Source organism: Puma concolor, chromosome E3 (assembly GCF_028749965.1).
Source record: "Puma concolor isolate L17-30 chromosome E3, mPumCon1.1.hap2, whole genome shotgun sequence".
Taxonomy (NCBI): Eukaryota; Metazoa; Chordata; class Mammalia; order Carnivora; family Felidae; genus Puma; species Puma concolor.
Window position 1 is genome coordinate 20472166 of NC_141682.1, and position 23791 is coordinate 20495956.

Below are 23791 nucleotides of genomic sequence, written 5' to 3' on the forward strand. Positions count from 1 at the left end.
TTTCCCTTCTGCAAAGGGCTAGTCCTTGACCTCATCCAGGTCTCAGCTCGTGTCCCCCCTCCTTGGAGAGGCCTCCTCTGACCACGCTGCCAGCCTTGGTGCAGTTGCTGTCTTGGTGGTAGCTGTTACCACCCATCTTCGTGTTTGTTATCTAGCCCTGCCCGCCGAAATATCAACACCAAGAGAGCAGGAAAAGTGTGTTGCTCACTGGATCACCAGGCCTGGATCAGGGGCCGGCACATAGCAGGTGCTCAGCACACAGGTTTCTGGTGAGGTCAAAAAGACAACAGATGACCTGCCGCCTTACCCAGAACCCCATCTGGGGCTGGGCTGGACTGGACTGGAGCATGCCCCTGACCTGCAGCCCCAGGCCTGGGCCCCACGGCCCAGCCTCCCCTGCTGGCCTGGCCCATGGCCCAGGGCACATTCCCAGGATGCTTGCTGCGAGCTCCGCCTACTGTCCTGACCCCCCAACCCAGGGCTCCTGTGCTGTAACACTACCTGAGTCACCACCAGGCTTGTCAGGGCCCACCCCCAGGTGCCTGCAAGGCCGCCAGCCGGGGTGGGGGGAGGGGGGAAGGGGGAGGAGCAGCCCGGCACAGCCATCCAGAGCACGAGCCCTGGAGCCTGGGTGTGAATCGTGGCTTTGCTGTCCTGTTACTCCAGGCAAGTAACTTCCACGTTCTCAACCTTGGTTTTCCCACCTGTGAAATGGGAGAAGGGGGTAGCACTATCCAGAGGGATTTCCTGGAATTTGCTGCCTGGCACCCACTGCCTCTGCCTCCGGGGACAGCACCAGTGTCTGCTTCACAGAACCACCCCGACTCAAGCCGGGAGCGACAGCAGCTCCAAGGCTTTGCTGGCCTCGGTGGAACAGTGCCTGATGGCCCTGCCGAGCACTTGTTCTCGGCCAGGTGACCCTCTAAGTGGCCTATCTCTCCAGCTCTTTGATCCTGATAGCAACCAGGATCTTGGGGGGGTCTTGGGGGGGGTTCTTCTTCTCCCTGTTTGCAGATCGAAGAATGAGGCCCAGAGAGGTTAAGTAACCTGCCCGAGGTCACAGAGCTAGTGGGTGGTCAGGCTTGCTTTCTGCCAGTGTTGCTGGGCTACGGGCAGCTGGTGGCCATCTCACCACCCTTAAGAGCCTGCCCAGGCACAACGGGCACAAAGAACGTTGAAGTGGAAGATGGGCAGAGGCAGGCTGCTGCTTTTAATCACCCGGATCCAGCTGTGCCTAAAAATCCCACCACCGTCGGACTTTTTAACTACACGGGTTGATGCGGACTCTTTCCCTCAAAGACGCTTTTTCAAAATCACGTTGCTACCTAAAATGCCTTGCTCTGTATTCATGTGGGTTTCGGGCTGTGGTAAGAATTAATCAGATAATGCCTGGGTGCAGCCCTGCCCACGGCCCCTCAGCCAAACCTCTGCCCACAGCTCCGGTGCAGGGCTCCCCCGGCACCGGGGAGGGGTATGTAAGAACCTGGCTCCCTTGCTCCAGGGTGGGGAGCGGAGGTAGAACGTGGATGTCCAGCCCTGCCTGCCCAGAATCCCCCAGCCGGGAGGTGTTCCACTTGCCCAGGGAACTTGTGTGGCATCCCCAATGTGGACGGAATGCCACAGCGACAGAGATCAGGGCCCCTGGCTCAGACAGACTGCTTGTTTAAGCAAGGCTGGCGGGCTGGAGCTGGATTTTGCCCGGGACACCCCAGGGTTCCAAATCCTGGGGACACCAGGATGCCTTGAATTCTCTGGCATTCACAGAATGCCAGAAACCAGAAGCAAGTGGCTTCCTCAGAGCCCCTCCACCGGGGCTTGGGGCCTACACTGGCCACTTCCCAGCCGTGTGACTGATCGCCTGCTCTGGGCCTCAGCCCCTCCTCTGTGAAATGGGGACAATCTGTGGGCCTCCCTCAGAGGCTATGTATAAGGATCATAATTTATTACGAATGACATAACAAAGCTGACAGCGGTGGCCGGCTCACAGGAAGTGTTCAATGAACGTGACCTCTCGTCTCCATTAGAAGAGCAACAGGCTGACTTCACCATAACCTCTTTTGTACTATTGGAATTTAGTACCATTGGCGCGTATCATGATCCATATAAAGTAGAAAATAACAACAATTTAAAAGCAAAACCAAAACTGAAATAGGTTTTCTACTAGAACCGCATCTTGGTTATAGAGTGAGCAAGTGACTGTGATGGTCGACTTAATGTGTCTATTTAACTGGGCCACAGGGAGCCCAGATATTTCGTTAGACACTACTCTGGTTTCCGAAAGGCGTTTTGGGATGAGGTTAACGTTTCAGTTGGAGAATGAAGCAGATTACCCTCCATGATGTGGGTGGGCCCCATCCAATCAGTTGAGGGGCCTGGACTGAACAAAAAGGACTTACCCTCTCCCAAGTAAGAGAGAATTCTCCAGAAGGCGGCCTCTGGACTTCATCGGCAACTTCGACCCTTCCGGTGCGATGGCCTGTGTACTGGAAGACTGGCTCTTCCTGGTTCTGCTAAGCCAGCCTGCATATTGGACTTTGGCACACACACACACACACACACACACACACACTCTCTCTCTCTCTCTCTCTCTCTCTCTCTCTCTCTCTCTCTCTCTCGGTTCTGTTTCTCTGGAGACCTTGACTAACAACACAATTAGGAAAGGTGAGCTCAGGCCTTGACAAAGAGGGTAACACAGCCAAGACTGCTCTATCACGGCATCCCAGTGAGAGTGCCCCAGGCCCAGCCCCAGTCCTGCTCAGAGGCTGCCAGAACTCTTACTTGAACATGCCTTCTCCTGGTCTGGGAACACAGCAGAGGGCTGGGGGTTCAGGTTCAACTCAGGTCTGCTGGGAATGAAAACCTCAGCGTTGTCCTTCCGCTTAGCAGACAAATTCCTCTCCTTCTTACTACCTGCAGGAAAACAGCGGTTTATATGTCAAACGTGGAGCGCTAGCAGAGCGGGGGCATGCTGCTTGGGTATCTGTTGGTTCGTTCGCTTATTCACTCGACAAATACTTGCTGAACCCCTACCCTGTGCCAGGCGCCACGCTAGTTTGGAATGGAGATGTGAATTATGCGGCGCATCCTGGCAAATAAATGAAACTTTCTAGGACACGTTCTAGGTGTAGGTTTTCAGATTTTAACATTTCTGGGACAGAAGAAGGTTCCAGCACCAGGGTCACAGAGGGGCCACGCAGCTGGGAGCATGTGGCCGGCAGGCATGCAGCTGACAGAGAGGAGAGCCCTGACAGGTTACCAGAGGCACGGAGATGGGGCATTCCAGACACAGGGAACAGAATGTGCAAACAGTGAAAGGCACACAGGCCGTGCTTTGAAGTCAACGTTTCCCAAAGTAGGGTGCCTGTACCGCGGGCAGAACAGGAAACGATGCCAGAGGCCGTGCAGGCAAATGTGTTTTTTTTTGTTTTTTTTTTAAATTTTTTTTTTCAACGTTTATTTATTTTTGGGACAGAGAGAGACAGAGCATGAACGGGGGAGGGGCAGAGAGAGAGGGAGACACAGAATCGGAAACAGGCTCCAGGCTCTGAGCCATCAGCCCAGAGCCTGACGCGGGGCTCGAACTCACGGAGCGCGAGATCGTGACCTGGCTGAAGTCGGACGCTTAACCGACTGCGCCACCCAGGCGCCCCAGGCAAATGTTTTTTAAGCGATTATTTAACTGAACCTGCATGGAAAAAAACATGTAGCCAGCCTATCGACCGCTTGATTTCATTAATATCATTGCTTAGAACAATCTGAAAATCATTAAAGAGAGGAAAGAAAGAGAAAGGAAGGGCAGGGCGAAGAAACAGAGGGAGATGGAGAAAGAAAAGAAAGGTGCTGATTTAAACAACAGCTAAAACAGTACAGGAGGTTTGTGGCAATGGCAAAAAACAAACAAACAAAAACACACAAAAAACCAAAAACCAAAAACCAAAAAACCCCCCTGTGACTTCAGAAGGTCTGCAAATGGCTCCAGCTCAGGGGAAGTGGCGCTAAGAGCCTCTGTCCAGCGCAGGTTTCAGAGCTCGAGAGGACGTGCTTGGGACCAGCGGGCAGAAGGCCAGCTTTGCAGGCCAGCAAGGCTGGCGGCTGAGGAGAACAGACCCTGCCGGCAGGGAGATCAGTCAAGGTCCCAGGATTCGGGACTTCCTGACCTGGGAAGACAGGAAACCCGGGAACTGTCGGCTGAAGTGCCATGTAATCAGAGTCCCAGCAGAGCGATCCCGGGGGCCTCGGGGGGCCCAGAGGAGAGGGAGTCCCAGAATCCAGGGCCCCATGGGATTGTTGGGAGCTCAGAAGGTGCGGGGTGTCCTGCACCAACCTCTCCACCCTTCGCTGCGGACTTGATGAAGGACATGTGTTTCTCTATACACTTCTGAACTCGCTGTTCCCTGGCTGGCCTGAAATGCAGGACCCAACGGATGACATTCAGGACAGGGCACAAGACAAAGAAGGGACGGGGCAAATGACCACAAGACTCTCTCCCCACATGCCAAAAATATGCAGCTGCTGCTAACAGCGACAGCCAGCACTGATTGAGGTCAGGCCCCTGAGTGCTCAGCTGCGGGGACAGGTCCCTCCCCAGACATCGCAGGGGGTGGATGGGAGGCGCCCAAAGATGCCTTGACACAAGGTCACAGGGCAACCTGTGGGTCCAACCCAGTGGGTCCTTAAAAGTAGAAGAGGGACAGAGTTTCAGTTTGGAACGATGAAAAACTTGTGGAGCTAGATCGTGGTCATGGTGACTGTCCTTAATAACACCAAATGGTGCTCTTAATGGTGAGTATGGTAAATCTGTGCCGTGTGTACCTGACCACAATAAACCAAACCCAAGCACTCGCACAGGCACAGAGAAGAGGGTGGCACACAAGGAGGGCGAGAGGGAGACAGGATCTGGAAGAAAGGTTAGGAGAGACTTGACCTTGCTGGCTCTGGAGGTGGAGGGAGGGACCCTGAGCCAAGGAATGCAGAAGCCTCTGGAAGCTGGAAAAGGCAAGAGAGGTTGTCCCCGAGAGCCTCCAGAAAGCTCACAGCCTTGCGGATACCGTGGTTTTAGCCCAGTGAGCTGATGTCAAACTTCTGGCCTATAGAACTATAAGACAATAAATCTGTGTTGTGTCGGGCCACGGAGTTCGTCATGATTTGTTACAGCAGTGACAGAGGACTAATACATACTATTACAGAATAGGGCTCTGAGGTTCAGGTTGTTGGCCCAAGGTCACAGAGCCAGGGAGCGATGGAAGCAGGTTTTCACCAGGCCTGCCTGGCTTGGAGCCCTGCCCTGAACCACGTTAATCCCTGTCTACCACCACCTCCTCTGGATAAGATGACCTTCCAGAAACTGTGGCCCCCAGGCCTGCCTTATCTATCGAAAGTCTACATGAGGATATTTTCTAGGGCTCCAAAGGATCCAGAACCCCCTTGAGTCTTCATGGAAGGTGGCCTGGGACCCCCACCAGCCTCCTCATGAACCTCGCTCCCCACATGCTCGCTTGGCTCCAGCCGCACTGGCCCTTTGTCTGTCCTCGGGTGTGCCAAGTTCGTTCCCTCTTCGAACCCTTTGCACCTGCTACCCCCTGCCCCTGGAATGCTGTTCCCACGGCTGCTCCCTCCTCATTCCCGTCCCAGCTTCACCACGGTCTCCTCTGAGAAGGCTCCTCTGACCCTTCCAGCCCGCAAGGTCCTTCTCTGACCCCCAGCCCCCAACCAGAGTCCTGTCTTATAATCTTGACAACATTCCAGGCTCTTGAGGGCACCGTGCTCTCCTCCTACCTGAATTCTTAAGCTGGCCCATGATTTGGCCTCACCTTTCCAGTTTGGGGAAAAACAACTTCTGTTTTTCTCTGTGCCACTCCCGCGCTGGCCCTCACGGACAAGAGGACACGTGGAACGGGACAGGGAGGGCAGGAAGCCATCAGAGCTCAACCCAGCCACTCTCTTCGTTCCTCCAGTGGGCTCACCTTCAGGGCACATGCGCCCCACTCCCCCGCCCCCGCCATCACACTGGTGCCATTAGTTGTCCAGCTCTGCCAACATCTGGGATCAGGGTCTGTCTACTTTAGCGGGCAGCACTGAGTGGCCAGCAATGAGGCTCTTCTCAGTTGGAAAGGTGGATCATTTGCTCTCCTTCTAGCAGACTCCCAAACCCATCTCTCATTTGTTTCAATTAGGAGGGAAAAGAGGGCTTTGACTCCTCAAAGCCCAACTACTGCTTTATAACTTGATCTGGTTTATTTATTTAGCCTAGTGATTAAGAGCTCAGGCTCTGGGCTCTGACGCCTACAGACTCAACCCCACTCTGCCCCTCCCTAGCTGCGTGACCTCGGGCAAGTGATCTGACCGCTCGTGCTTCCGTTTCCCCATCGGTAAAGCAGGTACAATGCCAGGACTGGCCTTGGTGTTGTGGTAAGGACTTCGCGTCCTTGGAACAGTGCTTGGCACACGTTAGTAAGAATTCTGCAAATGCTGGCAGTTGTTATCACTGTGGGGTGTGTGTGTGTGTGTGTGTGTGTGTGTGTGTGTGTGTGTTCTCCTTGCTAGGATTAAGGGCCACGGGAGAAGGGACCGGGGCCTCTTTTGTTCCAGCACATTGCCTGGGGCGTGATATGCGTCCAGTGAAAAAAAAGGAACGAACAGCCCAGAACCAAGCACATCTTTTCCGGACACTATTGACTAGTTTTGAGTAAATGCTCGGGATTAGTTCAGAACTCCAATCCCACGCTGGGGTCTGGGGGACCCTGCGACAGGCCCCTCAACCTCCGTCTGCTCCTCTCTGTGAGTGGGTTCTCCTGCTGGGGAATCACTAGGGAGAATCACTAGGGAGAACATCCCTAGGAGGCAGGCATCAGCCCTCTGTGGCTCCAGATGAAGCAGCCCCCGCCCACGGTAGACATCGCTGCGGCCAGCGAGGGGCCTGCCAAACAATCTAATTGTTCGAAAACGCCAAATGTCAAGAGAGTGAAGTTCTCTCTCTTTTTGTTTCACGCTCCAGCATCACTCGCAAAACGGTGCCGGGGGTCCAGCTGTCTGTGGCCTGGTCCTTCACCCCACAAGTGACTATCATGCCCTCTGTTTCCAGGACAGGGGGGCTCGCTCAGTCTCCTTACAGCCCTCCCCCTCCCTCCTCACTCCTTGGAGAAAACGCAAGCCACTGGTCGCGGCCCCAGCGCGTCTCACGAGTATGTTAACATTTCCCCCACCGCGGGGTACTCCAGCGGGTGGGCATAAAGCTTTCATGCGTTTGACACCAATTTCCTGGGTGGCTTGAACGTGCCAGATGAGTGCTGTCCGCTGGGGAGGCAACGGAGGGGAAGCGCTGGTCTGTGCCCTGGCAGAGCTCACAGGCCAGAGGGGGAGAGAGACCCCTGGGAGTCCGGGGCAAGGCCAGCACCATGATGACATATATGGGAGCAGAGAAGGCACTGAGCTACCTGGCTGGGCCAGGAGGGCAAAGGAGGCTTCCTGGAAGAAGCAGCCCCGGAGCTGAGTCTTGAGGGGAAAGCAGGGAGCCAGGTTTCAGGCTTCGGGGTGGAAGGAAGATGTGGTAATCTAGACAGAGGGAGCGGCCCAAGCAAAGGTTTGGAGGTGAGAGCACACAATGAGAGCACACCTGAGGGACAAATGTTCGCTCTCTGGAAGCAACAACCACCAGGTGTGGGTTTTTCCAGGGCTGCCTGTTACCATGTCTCCCCAAAACTCATATGTTCAAGGGGCGCCTGGGTGCTTCGAGTGGGTTAAGCGTCTGACTCCTGGATTCGGCTCAGGGCACGATCTCACGGTTCATGAGTCTGAGCCCTGCTTTGGGCTCTGCGCTGAGAGCGCGGAGCCTGGTTGGGATTCTCGCTCTCCCTCTCTCTCTCTGCCTCTCCCCTGGTCTCTCTCTCCCTCTCTCTCTCTGCCTCTCCCCTGGTCTCTCTCTCCCTCCCTCTCTCTCTCTCTCTCAAAAACTAATTAATTAATTAATTAATTAAAAGAAAAAGCAACAACTCATATGTTCAAGTCCTAATCCCCAGGACCTCAGACTGTGACTGTATTTGGAGACAGTGTCTCTAAAGGGGTTATTAAAGAAAAATGAGTCGCTTAGGGTGGGCACTAATCCAATCTGCCTGGTGTTCTTGTAAGAAGAAGAGATGAGGACACACAGGCACACACAGTGGGCAGACCAGGTGAGGCCACAAGGGAGAAGATGCCCATGTCCAAGCCAAAGACAGAGGCTGAAGGAGAAAACAACCTGCTGGCAGCCTGACCTTGGACTTCCAGCCTCCAGCACTTGTAAGAAAATAAGTGTCTATTGCTGTTTAAGCTCCTGGCGCATCTGTGGTACTTTGTTATGCGGCACGAGCAGACTGATACACTCTGTCTGATTTCAAACATTCCCTTGTTCCTCTTCCCTGAGGGTCACTCACGCTTCCCAGCTGGTTGGCCTTGATATTTGGTTCAGAGCATGTGGCACAGCCGGCTTGGAGAAGGATGTGCTCAGAATTGAGGGAAGACGGGCACAGACCAAGTCAGCTCGGGCCCGGGCACGGGGACTGTGGCGGGTAGGCCCCTCCCTGCCCCCTCATCAATTGTTTCCTCTACTCAACTTCCCAGGGTCCTTTCTGGAAAACCTCCCCTCGTGGACAGCTGCTGTTTCTGTCTGTGCTGCACGCTTCCTTCCTTCCTCAGATTTACCTTGACTTCCCCTTTGGAAACTACCTGTCCATGTGGTTTGGCTGGCAGTGACCGCACCCAAGGCCTTATTGGCTGGACCTGGTCCATCAGAGCCACAGTGACTAGTTCAGAGATGTGACCCGATGTGGGTTCAAGAGCCAGGCCTGGGACCTGCACTGGAGCTTTTGGGAAGAAAAATCCATTTTCTGAGGGAGGCATAAAGCCAGTGTCTCAATTCTGTGTCAGTTATATGGAGAGCCCACCTCAGAAGGGTCCCAGGACAAATGAAGGCAGAGACGAGAGGGAGGAAGTGGAGGAGAGAGAAGGGGGGGGGGCGGGGAGGAGGGGCCAAGAGTCCCATGACAGCCCTGGTCTCCTCCGTTCACCAAGCCAATCTAGTCCCTTTTGCTGAAGCCAGTATGCATTAGCCAGTTGGCATGCGGACCCTGTTATACTTCCTACAATGCACAGGCTAGTCCCCCCAAACGAGCTGCCAGACACCTGCCGTTTGGGATTTCGGGGTCATCTGTAGGCCTCTCGGAGCCTTTGTGTCTCGCGATCAGCAGACAGACCAGATGGACATACCTCCCTGGCCTGCGAGACGGTCTGCCCAAGACCGAACTCCTGACGCCCTGCTGGAAATACAAGTCCTGCTCTTAGGCTCAGAGCCACGAAAGGCAAAGAAATGCCACATAAGGCAGAGCTCACTTTTGGAAGCTGGGTTAAATTCCAGCACCACGAGGGGGTCTGGGCCCCGGGGAGGGCGTCCTTCCATCTCCTGGTCCTTGGGAACGTCCTTCTGCACCGCGTCCCCACTGGAAGGGGCGGGGTCATCTCTGCGGTGGCCCCCCAGCACCTGCTCTTCGGGCTCTGGCTCCGAGAGCACATCTTCTTCGATAGAGTCATATTCATCGCTGGAACAATCTTTTTGTTTCCTTTGTAGATTTACACTAAGTTCCAGGCTTTTTCTTAGCTCCTGCCAAAAGTCAAGAAGAGAGGCAAAAAATGAAATATGTTACTTTGAGAAGAACTCATCTGAAAATGGATCATTAGAACCGAGGGACTATTCCCAGCAAACGAACATTTACCAAAATCATCTTGACACACGTGTTGTCATCGCTCGGAAGATATGAAAGGGACAAACGAGTCACTCTCCAGCAGGGCGGTAATTACAGTATGAATTGTGGTCACACGCCTGGGATGTCACTAAGATTGTACGTGTGTGTGCGCGGGTGTCCGTCACAAGTGTTTTGGTTTGGGGCTCCTGTAAACAGACTGTGGGGTCCCACCTCCCCCCACATCAGCGTCTCCGATTCGGTGGGTCCTGGATGAGGCCCGAGAAGATGCGCTTCTAACGAGGTGATGTTAATGCTGCTGGTCCAGGGACCACACTTTGAATATGAAATCCCAAAGGCCTCCAAATGATCCTGAAATTCCAGACAGTAAAGTGTCTGGCAGAGAGTTGTGGGGGGGCTATCCTATGTACTGAAGGATGTTTATTTATTTATTTATTTTTTTATTTTTTTTTTTCAACGTTTATTTATTTTTGGGACAGAGAGAGACAGAGCATGAACGGGGGAGGGGCAGAGAGAGAGGGAGACACAGAATCGGAAGCAGGCTCCAGGCTCTGAGCCATCAGCCCAGAGCCCGACGCGGGGCTCGAACTCACGGAGCGCGAGATCGTGACCTGGCTGAAGTCGGACGCTTAACCGACTGCGCCACCCAGGCGCCCCAAAAATTTTAAACTCGACTCTCTGGGCAAACCAGTGGGTCTGGTCAGCCCAGCTATACTACCGGCATAGCTCGTGTTATCGAACATAGCTCTGAGAAAACGAGAAGCAATCAGTATGCTTGCCGTATATGTGTGATTGGCCAGTAAAACTTACTAGCGGCTGTGATGTGCCGAGTGACGACTCCTCAAAGATGTCCACGTCCTAATAACCCCAGGACCCTGTGAGTCAGTGATAGCTCGTGAAGAGTGGAGAGGCACTAGAATACTTTGACCATCTTAGATAAACCACTGTAAAAAGACCCGACAGCAGAAATATGATGGACACCAAACGTGCTGCTTGTGGGGACTCAGGAAATAAGGAGCATGTTATGGAAACTAGGGGAGGGGGAGTCCCATGACGTAGCGGCAGGATCTTAGCCGAACTGTGTCTACGGCTACGTGAGAAGCGGTGCGTGGACCTGAGATTTGATGATGTGGGCAACTCTCAGCCTTTCTAGGTTGCAAAGGATGCTAAAATGAGGAGATTCACGGTCAGAAAAACACGCTCGGGAGAGAAGCCTGAGCATGGCTGGACAACCTTTTGCTAGTTACTGGAAAAGGATCCAAAGTTTGGGGTATTCAATCATGCTGAGGGTTCTCTCGAGACATGGGACTCATGGATCCTTGGAGACATCTCAGCAGAAGCCAGGAATAGAGGGAAATTCTCCAGGAAAGATCTGTGAAGCAACCTCTTGTCTAATGGAGGGAACCCTAGAGACGTACAGAGACCATATGGTTTTTGAGAATGGCATACCAGTGCAAACACTGGCAGCCGGTACCAAACGGAAGAGAGGAAGGACGCAATACAAGAAGGCTTCCCACTCTCCAAATTCTACGGTCAGGAAGCATGAGGCTCTGTGCTGACAGTGTGGAGCCTGCTTGGGATTCGCTTTCTCCCTCTCTCTCTCTCTGCGCCTCCCCTGCTCGTGTTCTCTCTCTCTCAAATAAAAATAAATAAAATTAAAAAAAAAAAAAAAACCAGATCACTATGGCTCTTGGGTACCGAGTGGAATTTGAGAGGTGGGGCCAGGATGGAAACAGGGCACACAGGTACAGCAGCAGTGGGGGAAGGCGGAGGTGGCTGCGGAGGTGGGGACAGCAGGTGCATTTGGAGACGCGTTTTGGAGGCAGAGATGACAAACGATGGGCTAGAAATGAACAGGGTATGTACACCCTTTGACCAAATCTCTCTGAGAATTATCCCTCGGTCCTAATATACGAAGGTCATGGAGGGATCCTTGATAATAGAGAATGACCTTGAGGGATCCTTGACAATAGAGAAGGATCTCAGTGTGCAACGAGAAGACGTAGTGGCGTCGAGTGGCACCAACGGAGCCTTGAGCAGCCACCACAGAAAACGAGGTAGCTCTCGCGCCCTTACTCAGAAAGATAGGAAGACATACGTTTAAGCAAAACCAAGCATGTCAAAAGATGCACACGTAGGATACGTCCAGTTGAAAAAAAATCGTTTCTGTGCATGTGTGCAAATATGCCTACAAACAGTCTGGGAAAACAGGGGCGCCCGGGTGGCTCCGTCGGTTGAGCGCCCGACCTCGGCTCAGCTCACGATCTCGCGGTTTGTGAGTTCGAGCCCCGCGTCAGGCTCTGGGCCGACAGCTCGGAGCCTGGAGCCTGTTTTGGATTCTGTGTCTCCCTCTCTCTCTCTCTGCCCCTTCCTCTGTCCACGCTCTGTCTCTCTCTCTCAAAAATTAAAAAAAAATCATAAAAAAGTCTGGAAAAATAGTCACCAAATTACTAACAGTGTTCTCTCTGGGGGTGGCATTATGGGAACTTTCTTCTCCATTTTGTTTTACTTTTTTTTAATGTTTATTTATTTATTTTTGAGAGAGAGAGTCTGAACAGGGGAGGGGCAGAGAGAGAGGGAGAGAGAGAATCCCAAGCAGGTTCCACACTTAGCGCAGAGCGCAACACAGGGGCTCAAACCCATGACCGTGAGATCACGACCTGAACCGAAATCAAGAGTTGGATGCTCAACCGACTAAGCCACCCAGGAGCCCCTACTTATTTTCAATTTAAAAAAAAAAAAAATTTTTTTTTTGACGTTTATTTATTTTTGAGACAGAGAGAGACAGAGCATGAACGGGGGAGGGGCAGAGAGAGAGGGAGACACAGAATCGGAAACAGGCTCCAGGCTCTGAGCCATCAGCCCAGAGCCCGACGCGGGGCTCGAACTCACGGACCGCGAGATCGTGACCTGAGCTGAAGTCGGACGCTTAACCGACTGAGCCACCCAGGCGCCCCATCAATTTTTTTTTTTATTATAAGCACGTTTCCAACTTTGTAATTAGGAGAAAATGATATATTTATATTTATGTTTAAATCCCATCCGTCACTCTGGCAAATAGGTAAATTCCCCACAGGAGTGGTAGAGAGAGTGGGGTAGAGGACCCTGGACAGCCAGTTGTCTGAAAAGGAGCTGCTCTCCATCCGGGACCAAATCCTGTCCCCTCCAAAGAGTGACTCACAAAGCAGCAGCGCCTAACTCCGGAAGATGACAGACCAGCGACTACCTGACTTAGTGCATCCGGTCAAATGGACCAGATTTCAAAACAACAGGCCATCGGGGCGCCTGGGTGGCTCAGTCAGTTGAGCGTCTGATTCTTGATTTTGATCATGATCCCAGGGTCATGGGACTGAGCCCGTGTCGGGCTCGGCACTGAGCAGGAAGCCTGCTTAGGATTCTGTCTCTCTCCCTCTGCCCCTCTCCCTTACTCGGGTGCTCTCTCTCTCTCTCTCTCTGTCTCTCATAAATAAAGAAAAAAGGAAGGAAGGAAGGAAGGAAGGAAGGAAGGAAGGAAGGAAGGAAGGAAGGAAGGAAGGAAAGAAAGAAAGAAAGAAAGAAAGAAAGAAAGAAAGAAAGAAAGAAAGAAAGAAAAGCAGGCCACCAATTCTAACAGGAAGAAACTCAGGGAATATAGCACTCCTGAGCCTCTCTCAGGAAAAAAAAAACAACAACAACAAACCTCCCAGAACAAAATCCAAACAATGCACGGTGAAATCAAAATAAAGAACACGGAGTTGGAGAATCTGTGGTAAAACATCTGACGGTAAACACGGAAGCCATTTAGAGACCAAATAAATACTGGACAATTACGCACACTTGGGTCATGGACCAGAATGCAACGCTCTAAACCTAAGGCCTTAGCTTAGCTGACAAAAGCCAGAAGACAGCAGGCAGTGTGGGCGGACCCCCGACCTCATTTTCCAGCCAGTCATTTCAAATCCATCTTTTTTTTTTTTTTAATTTTTTTTAATGTTTATTTATTTTTGAGAGACGGAGAGAGACAGAGCATGAGCGGGGTGGCGGGGGGGGGGGGTAGGGGGACAGAGAGAGAGGGAGACACAGAATCTGAAGCCGGCTCCAGGCTCTGAGCTGTCAGCACAGAGCCCGACACGGGGCTCAAACCCACGAACCGTGAGATCATGACCTGAGCTGAAGTCTGGCGCTTAACCAACTAAGCCACCCGGGTGCCCCTTCAAATCCATCTTAAATGGAAACATGGAGTTTTTAAAAATGGCAACTCTAACCTGTAAATATCTTTTTTCGTAATTTTTTAAACCGATGAAATATTTTTAAATTTTTAAAAAATGTTTATTTATTTTGAGAGAAAGAGAGGGAGAGGCAGGAAGACAGGAAGAGAGAGAATCCCAAGCAAGCTCCACACCGTCAGCGCAAAACCTGATGCAGGGCTTGAACTCACGAACCATGAGATCGTGACGTGAGCCGACATCAAGAGTCAGATGCTTAACCAACTGAGCCACCCAGGTGCCCCCTGATGAGATATTTTTAAAAACCTCTTGTGATCAAGAAATTTGAATTTTGGGGTGCCTGCGTGGCTCAGTTGGTTAAGTGTTCGACTTCAACTCAGGTCATGATCTCATGGTTTGTGAGTTCAGTCCCCACATCGGGCTCCCTGCTGTTGGCACAGACCCTGCTTTGGATCCTCTGTCTCTCTGTCTCTCTCTCTCTTTGCCCCTCCCCTGCTCATGCATAGCATACTCACTCTGTCTCTCTCAAGAATAAATAAACATTAAAAAAAAAAAAGAAATTTGAATTCAATAATTCCTCCCATTTCAATTTGGTTTTTGCTTTTGTTAAATTAGTGCAACTTTCAATGCCATAATTGTATTTAGAAAATACATATGAAAAAGAAGCCTAGATTCTGCACAGCTGGTATCTTCTTCACAAAGGAAAATAACACACTTGCTCACACTGGATGAGCAAACTTTAGGAACCTATGCTCTTATAATGCCCACGTGATTCAAAACCATCTGTTCCAGGGCAAAGGGGAGACAGAGTAAGTAGCAATACTCCCCCGGGAAAGCCGTTCAAAACCTTTCCATCTGGAAAGATGAAGACCTTGAACTGGTCGCTTTGAAAGCCAACCTGCCCATACTTCAAACGCATACCACGCAGGGGGATCTACTGGTTGCTTTGAAGCTGTCATCCAGAAATTTCTCTGTGAACACTAACTGTAGAGCTTTGCTTTACGATTTTGTGATTTCGGCGTTCAGTGTTGAAAAGTTTTTGTAAGTTTTTATTTATTTATTTTTGGGAGAGAGAGAGCCAGAGAGGAGAGAGCAGGGGAGGGGCGGAGTGGGAGGGGCAGAGAGAGAGAGAGAGGGACAGAGAGAGAATCCCAAGCAGGCCCCATGTTGCCAGCACAGAGCCCGACCTGGGGCTTGAACTCACAAACCCTGAGCCGAAACAGGGTCGGACTCTTGACCGACTGAGCCACCCAGGCACCCCTCAGCATTCGCTGTTGAAAATGTTAAGTTCACACCCTTGCGACAGAAAGCCCTCTGTACAGAGGCCAGGCGGTAAACACCACGGGTGGAGAACAAATCGGTCTCCTCCTCTCTGGAGAGCCAGGGGCAAGGCGGAGGAAGGAAGAGACAGCGGACCACCAGGTAAAACGTGGCAGGGGTTTGACGGTCAGTGGATTAGTGCCTCACGTGCCTGATCTGCCTCCTTCTGCTGGGCTAGGAAGAGGGGGAACCCGGGCGCCACAACACATGAAATGTTTGCCGTAATAGTGACAATAACTGTAACATCAACAGCCGTAGCGGCTACCAATTGCGAAGCTTTTGTTACATACGGGCCACCAAGCTAACCTCTCTACGCACCTTGTCTCATTGCTGCCCCTCACCATCCCGGTGGGTGCCCTTATCTTACAGGCTCAGGGCACCTATCTAAGTACCAGGGCGAGGTCACGCAGCCAGCAATGGCAGGGCCCGTTTGGATGAATGACCGTCTTGACTCCAAAGTCTGGGCTCTTCACCACGTGTCCGTGTTTATTCCCTGCCTGGTACCAACGCGTCGGAAGCAAGTGGTCCCTCGAGCGGGATGAAAGCGAGGTGCTCAGTGGCTGTCCCCTGGTTTGCATGGAACTGATGACAGCCGCCTGTAAGAGCTTTTGACACAAAGCTGCCTTGAGGCCACTAAATGTGCTGAAGTGCGTGCTAAGTGCTCATGGATGAAGCATTAAACCTCTTACGACACTCAGAAAAGGGAACGGCTGGGTCTAGGTTCTGGGCCGGGGGTTCTGGGCCTGACTCCAGCCACCCTGTGTCCCCGGCAAGACTCTGGGCCAAAAGCACCCCCCACCCCCACCCTGCTAATGTGGGAAAATGTGGCCTGGCGAACTGACAAGGTTGCTAAAGGGTTGCAATGAGATAATAGCTATGAATCAGTGCTCCGTGATTGCTTTTCCAGAGGTCTTGCTTTTCCAGAAAATTTCAAATTGAGATGACAGCATGCTCACCTTTGTGTCTCAGACCCTACTGACTTTGCCTACGAGAAGATCGGACATTTAGATCATGAAGCCGCAACAGATACGCTGACGGTTTTCGAGGAGAAGCAACAGACTCTGGGGTGGAGGTCACTGACCTGCCGCCGGTCCCCCTACCCCACCACCCCCCCAACAGTGTCTCTCACTTGGTTGGCAGAGTTATAAAATTGGGATCTGGAACGCTCGAAGTCTGGCCCACACAGTTAGTTGTAATAATTCCCACTCACGCCTACTGCCTTATACGAACCATATTGCACATTTATATTCATCTGCCTGGCCCAGGAAGGGTTTTTACCCCGCCTCAAGGGGTTAATCGACTCATTTGTTTTTCTTTTCACTCACTCGTTTATTCAATGAATATTTATTGTTGAGTACGCTTATCCCAATAAGTGCGTCTGACTGCTAAATATTAGGGATGGAGGGATGAACCAGGCGGACAGAGTATCTGTTCTCACGGAATTTCTAATCTGGCAACAAAAACAGCCATTTTAGAAGACATTACAAGTGCAACAGGCTTCGAGAGGCCAAACCTGGGGCTTGCCAGCCCACGCCTCAAACCTGGTGGCTCTTGGATCACAAGCTTTCCAGAATAAAGTGACCTGAGCCCTAACTTTAGGGTCCACACCGTGTATTTTTAAAATCACCTTCCCCTACACCAATTCTGGCGAAACTATGGCAAGGAAAATCTGAGTCACATATTATATGCTCCAAATACCCGTGTGGTGTTTAGTTTTTGGTACTTTCTTACTGTCCCATTGAACCTTGGATTGTCTTTTACTAATTTTCATTCAAAGCTAAATTTATTTATGAAGCGCCTTGGAGTTCAGTCTCAAACATCTATCATTATGAAGAAATGAATCTATCCTTGCCTTAGGGAGTGGTGACGTAAGGGAAAGGGCAGGGGCCGTGGAGGCAGAAGGGCACTGGAGGCTGCCTGCCTGTTTCCTTGGCTGTGAGGCACTTGGCAAACCTCTCGGCATCAGTGTGCCTCACCGGGGCCTGCCCAGAGCAGGGGCTGGGTTGTAGGAAACTGCGCAGGGATGAGGGGATAGAGACAAAGTAACAAACAATGCTGCCAGCCGCCTAGAAATGTTGAGGAACCCTCTCCACCCCCAATCACAAACCAGTTAGAGATAAATGACAAGGAAGGGGCGCCTGGGTGGCTCAGTCGGTTAAGCGTCCGACTCCATTTCGGCTGAGGTCATGATCTCACGGTTCGTGAGTTCGAGCCCCTCTGACAGCTCCGAGCCTGGAGCCGGCTTCAGATCCTGTGTCTCCCCCTCTCTCTGTTCCTCCCCTGCTCGTGCTCTGTCTCTATCTGTCTCTCAAAAATAAATAAATAGAAAGAAAGAAAGAAAGAAAGAAAGAAAGAAAGAAAGATGACAATGAAGACATTATACACATAGCAAAATTTGAAATTTTTTTTTTTTAACGTTTATTTATTTTTGAGACAGAGAGAGACAGAGCATGAACAGGGGAGGGGCAGAGAGAGAGGGAGACACAGAATCTGAAACAGGCTCCAGGCTCTGAGCCGTCAGCACAGAGCCCAACACGGGGCTCGAACTCACAGACCGTGAGATCATGACCTGAGCCGAAGACGGACGCTTAACTGACCAAGCCACCCAGGCGCCCATACATAGCAAAATTTGTAGGACAAGGACAAAGCAGTGCTCGGAGGAAAATGTATAGACTTAAAATTGTTATGTTAGAAAACAAGATGGAAATTAAACGAATTAAACATTTAACTTAACAAACCGAAGTTATAACGTGGAGGTGGGGAAAGAACCAAAGCAATAAATTAAAGCAAAACATTTAGGTAAAGGATCAAATGAAAGTAGAAACGAACTGAAATAGAGGCCAATAAGCGAATGAGTGAATGAATAAATAAATGATGTAATAAAGTATACAGGCTCAAAAAACAAAAGCCGGGCACAGTTTGGCTGGGGAGGTGGAGAGAGCCTTTCATATTTTACACGTTCTGAATTGCCTGAATCTTTTCTAATGAGAAGGCACTCATATGTTAGGTGTTATGTTAAATAATACGAAATAATGTAAAAATACCTAAGAAATCCTAAGTAGGCTACAAATGCAAGAAATGAATGACGTCATTTATTCCAAAAGCGATGCAGAGGTCGGTTATTCTTTCCTTTCATTGAGACTGAAAACGATGCTTTAGTAACTCGGATACCATCCGGTGTCGTCACGTACAGAAATGCTCTCTTGGGTAAAAGAATCACTACATCTCGCACTTCCGGACCCGCATTTCGTGGGCCGTTGGTGCCTGTTCAGCATCATTCCACATGAATCACTCCTGCACCGCTGGCCTTGTGCCGTCTGACCCTCCTGCCCGGGACCCCGCCTGATGCCATCGGCCAGGCTGTCCTTTGGCCTGAGCTGTCTAGATGGGCATCTCTGGGTGCATTCAAGGGAACCTCGCCCCCTGACGGCTCTGAATACCAGAGAGGCTAACTCAAGTGCCACTGAGAACGGAGAAAGGGCTCCGCTTCCTGTCATCAGGAACAGACGAAGCTATCCAAACCAGAAGTTGCAAGCTGGCGGTCTCGGGCCAAACCAGCCATACATTCCGTTTGCTCGATAGAAAATAAGGAACCCGTCATCAGCATTAAAAAAAAGCAAAAACAAAGCGGGGAGAAGCCGAACACCAAGAAACCCAGACACCTGGCTTCTCTTAAAACTGGAAAGCCCGGTGCCCCTGGGCCCTTGTGTCCACACGACTGGCCAGCTGTGTCAATATATCCCCACCGCCCCCTGCCGTGCCTGGACACCCAGGCCAAGGGCGGTCCTTGTTACTTGCCTGCCTCACTCCTGTCATTTAAAATGCTCATTTCAGGGGCGCCTGGGTGGCGCAGTCGGTTAAGCGTCCGACTTCAGCCAGGTCACGATCTCGCGGTCCGTGAGTTCGAGCCCCGCGTCAGGCTCTGGGCTGATGGCTCGGAGCCTGGAGCCTGTTTCCGATTCTGTGTCTCCCTCTCTCTCTGCCCCTCCCCCATTCATGCTCTGTCTCTCTCTGTCCCAAAAATGAATAAACGTTGGAAAAAAAAAATTTAAAAAAATAAAAATAAAAAATAAAAAAAATAAAATGCTCATTTCAGTTGGCACCATGTGCCAGCTATGCCAGTATTTCAGGATCCAAACTCCATCCCCCACGCTGATTTTTCTACCACAAGCAGCAAAGAGTCTTGTCAGCTTATGTGTTAGACTCCAAACTCTGACTCATAGTTTGGAAAACACTGTCACCGGGACGCGATGACTGAACTCAGCTTGTGTGGGCTGGCCGGGGTGCCTAATCAATATCTACACCAGCCCCTCGTTCACTGACCACATCAGCCAATGATTCAATTCACTGGCTTAATGAAGATTTATTTGCAAACGGACTCTATGCCAGGTGCTTTTCTAGGGACCAGAGATCCTGCAGGCAGAGGCGATGCACATCTCTGCCATCATGAAGCTTAGATCTGGGGTGAGGGAAGGGTGTTGCAAGCCCTGAATATGTAACTTTCTTACTACCTACAGAAAGAGTCCGCGGGGTGAGTGGACACTCGATGAACATTATGTAACCTCGACTCCTACGGATATTGTCAGCAGGAACAGAGTTTTCCTATAAACTCCATCAAGTCTTTACAATTTCAGAGCTGACAGGCACAGGAAATATCTAATCCACCCCTTCTTGGTGACTGAGAGGAAAGGGGGTCCTGAAGGAGTGAGACCTGGCCAAGGCCCCAAAGTTTATGGAGAGCCCAAAATACCCTCTCAAGGTTTACTGACTCTCAGCCACTATCTCCTTTTGGCTCTGTGAAAAGGAGTCACAAGCTCCAACGTCTTCAGATGATGTAATGTAGCATAAAATGGCAATGGGAGGGTGAGTGTCACACATTAGGGAGCGGTGGGGACCAGGGCAGATGGGAGAGTGTGTGCTCAGAAGAAAATTTTTCTTTTTTTAAATTTTTTTTTTTCAATGTTTATTTATTTTTGGGACAGAGAGAGACAGAGTATGAACGGGGGAGGGGCAGAGAGAGAGGGAGACACAGAATCGGAAACAGGCTCCAGGCTCTGAGCCATCAGCCCAGAGCCTGACGCGGGGCTCGAACTCACGGACCGCGAGATCGTGACCTGGCTGAAGTCGGACGCTTAACCGACTGCGCCACCCAGGCGCCCCGAAAATTTTTCTAATTCAAAACAGAACAGGACTTCCAGGGAGGATGGCAGAGTAGGAGGGCTTTAAGCTCACTTCGTCTCACACATACAACTAGATAACACCCGCATCGGTGTAAATAACCCAGAAAAAAATGACCCAAAGACTGGCAAAACAGGCGGCTAAATACAGAGAAGAGGCCACGTCGAAGAAAGGAGGAAGAACAGAGAGAGTCAGGAGCTAAACGCACCCACAGGACTGTCCAAGAGAGGGACCGAGGGAGGGATGCTGTAGGTGCAGAGAAGGGAGAGAAACAGACCCTCGCACCAGGCACCCCAAGCGTGGGGAACCTGCACGGGAAAGATGAGTCCCCATAGCATCTGGCTTTGAAAACCGGAGGGGCCAAACCTTGTGGGTTCTTATAGTCGGTGAGACTTAATCACCTGGAACTTTAAAGATCAGTGGCTCAGCTCTGGGAGAACCAAGAAGGCGAGAGGCAACTGAGTTCCTGCCCTTAAAGAGACAGCACAACAAACATGCCTGTGGAGATACAGGGCAGAAGCAGCAGTTTGAAAAACGCCTGGGGTGTACACGAGGGAGACTTGTTTATTCATCTCAGAGTGTGGGCTGGAGGGGCAGGGACCTTTAGGAGGCTTCTCCAGGAATAAAGGAGATGGCCAGTGCCATTTCCCTCCCATGACCCCAGCCTGGACCTGTGGATGCCTGTGGGAAGGGCACAGTGCCAACAATTCCCACCTAGCTTGCTAACAGTGTGCTGGCCCCAACGTTCTCCTGTGGACATGCCTCCTTCAATATGCCCTTGGCCGGAACCCGTCCAAAGTGTTGCCACCAGCCCGGTAGTGTGTAAACAGCCCCACGAGGTGCTAGTGGCACTAAAAGTGACTCCTGCCCCGGGGGCAGGGGGGAGATAACCACATACACCACTCCAACTGCAGACCCGGCAGCGGACTGGGGGCAGACATCCGGTCTGACCGCAAGCCCTGCCACCAACAAAAGCTTCTTAGGGGACGACACAGGGAAAGCATCCTGCAGTTCAGTGCTACTGCATCTCTGGCAAATGCCTGGTCTGACTCAACCCAAGCCCCAGGTAGCCCCACGCTGGCCTACTAACAACACAGGGAACAAACCCTGCCCTAAACAGGCAAAGAGAGCCACTGAAGATAACTGGACTGAAGGGAACAGTGGCTCGGCCACAACAGCAGGGGGCATGTAACACATAGGAGACACCCCTGAAGCACCAGGTTCCAGAAAACCGGGGACACTGAGCTGAGGGGTCACTGTAGGACCTCTTCTTCAAAAGGCCACTACTTTCAAGAGCAAGAGATATAGCTGAGTTTTGTAACATGCAGAAACAGACACAGAGAGACAAAATGAGGAAGCAGAGGAATATTCCCAAATGAAAGAATGGGACAAAGTCACAGCAAGAGACATAAATGGAACAGAGAGAAGTAGCCTGCCTGGTAGAGAATTTCATATAACGGTTCAAAAGATACTCACCGGACTTAAGAGTGGGGGGACTTCACTGAGACTCAACAAAGAAATAGGAAGCACAAATGAACCAATCAGAGGTGAAGAACTCAATAACTGAAATGAGAAACACACTAGAGGGAATAAACATTAGACTAGAAGAAGGAGAAGAATGGATTAGCAAACTAGAGGACAGAGTCACGGAAAGCAATCGAGGTGAACAGGAGAGAGAGAAAAGAATAATAATAAAAAATGACAGTAGATTAAGGGAACTCAGCAACACCATCAAGCCTAATAACAGTCACAATATGGGGATCCCAGAAGGAGAAGAGAGAAAATTTATTTGAAGAAATAATTGCTGAAAACTGGGGAGGCACAGAGAGCCCCCAACAAAATCAACCCAATGAGATTCACCTCAAGACATGCAGTAATTAAAGTAGCAAAAAGTAGTGATAATGAGATAACTTTAAAAGCAGCAAGGGAGGGGCGCCTGGGTGGCGCAGTCGGTTAAGCGTCCGACTTCAGCCAGGTCACGATCTCGCGGTCTATGAGTTCGAGCCCCGCGTCAGGCTCTGGGCTGATGGCTCAGAGCCTGGAGCCTGTTTCCGATTCTGTGTCTCCCTCTCTCTCTGCCCCTCCCCCGTTCATGCTCTGTCTCTCTCTGTCCCAAAAAAAATAAATAAACGTTGAAAAAAAATTAAAAAAAAAAAAAGCAGCAAGGGAGAAATAGAAAAACATTCCATGCTCACGGATTGGAAGAAAGAATATTGTTAAAATGTCGATACTAATTCAAAGCAATCTACATATTCAATGCAATCCCTGTCAAAGTAACACCAGCATTCTTCACAGAGCTAGAACCAACAATCCCAAAATTTGTATGGAACCAGAAAAGACCCCCGAATAGTCAAAGTAATGTTGAAAAAGAAAAACAAAGCTGGAGGCATCATAACTCCAGACTTCAAGCTACATCCCAAAGCTGTAATCATCAAGACAGTATGGTACTGGCACAAGAACAGACTCACAAATCAGTGGAACAGAATAGAGAACCCAAATGTATGGCCTAATCTACGACAAAGCAGGAAAGAATATTCAATGGAAAAAAGATAATCTCTTCAGCAAATGGTGTTGGCAAAACAGTGACACAGAAAAATGAACCTGGACCACTTTCTTACACCAGACACAAAAATAAACTCAAAATGGATGAAAGACCTAGATGTAAGACAGGAAGCCATAGAAAGCCTAGAGGAAAAAACAGGCAACAACCTCTTTGACCTCGGCTGCACCAACTTCTTACCTGACATGTCTCCAGAGGCAAGGGAAACAAAAGCAAAAATGAACTACTGGGACCTCATCAAGATAAAAAGCTTCCACACAGCTAGGGAAACGATCAGTGAAACTAAAAGGCAACCGACAGAATGGGAGAAGATATTTACAAATGACATATCAGATAAAGGGTTGGTACCCAAAATCTATAAAGAACTTACCAAACAACACCTGAAAAACAAATAATCCAGTGAAGAAATGGGCAAAAAACATGCATAGACACTTTTCCAAAGAAGACATCCAGATGGCCAACCACACGTGAAAAAATGCCCAACATCACTCTTCATCAGGAAACTACAAATCAAAACCGCAATGAGATACCACCTCACACTTGTCAGAATAGCTAAAATTAACAACTCAGGAAACTACAGATGTTGGTGAGGATGTGGAAAAAGGGGAATTTGCACTGCTTTTCGGAATGCAAACCAGTGCACTCTGGAAAGCAGTATGGTGGCTCCTCAAAAAATTAAAAATAGAACTACCCTACAACCCAGCAATTGCACTACTAAGTATTTATCCAAAGGATAAAAAAAAAAGCTAACTAGAAGGGGCACATGCACCCCAATGTTCACAGCAGCACTACTGACA

The 23791-nt window shown here is 50.5% G+C and overlaps 1 protein-coding gene across 1 annotated transcript in view; it reads right to left on the minus strand.

The window, feature by feature from the left end:
* Positions 1-23791, minus strand: part of KATNIP (katanin interacting protein) — a 195188-nt gene that overhangs the window by 86496 nt on the left and 84901 nt on the right. The window contains exons 9-10 of the mRNA XM_086692622.1: positions 9364-9631; positions 2779-2910 (exon numbers count right to left, since the gene is read on the minus strand). Of these exons, the coding sequence (XP_086548748.1) occupies positions 2779-2910; positions 9364-9631 (400 nt within the window). The remainder of the gene's footprint in view (positions 1-2778; positions 2911-9363; positions 9632-23791) is intronic.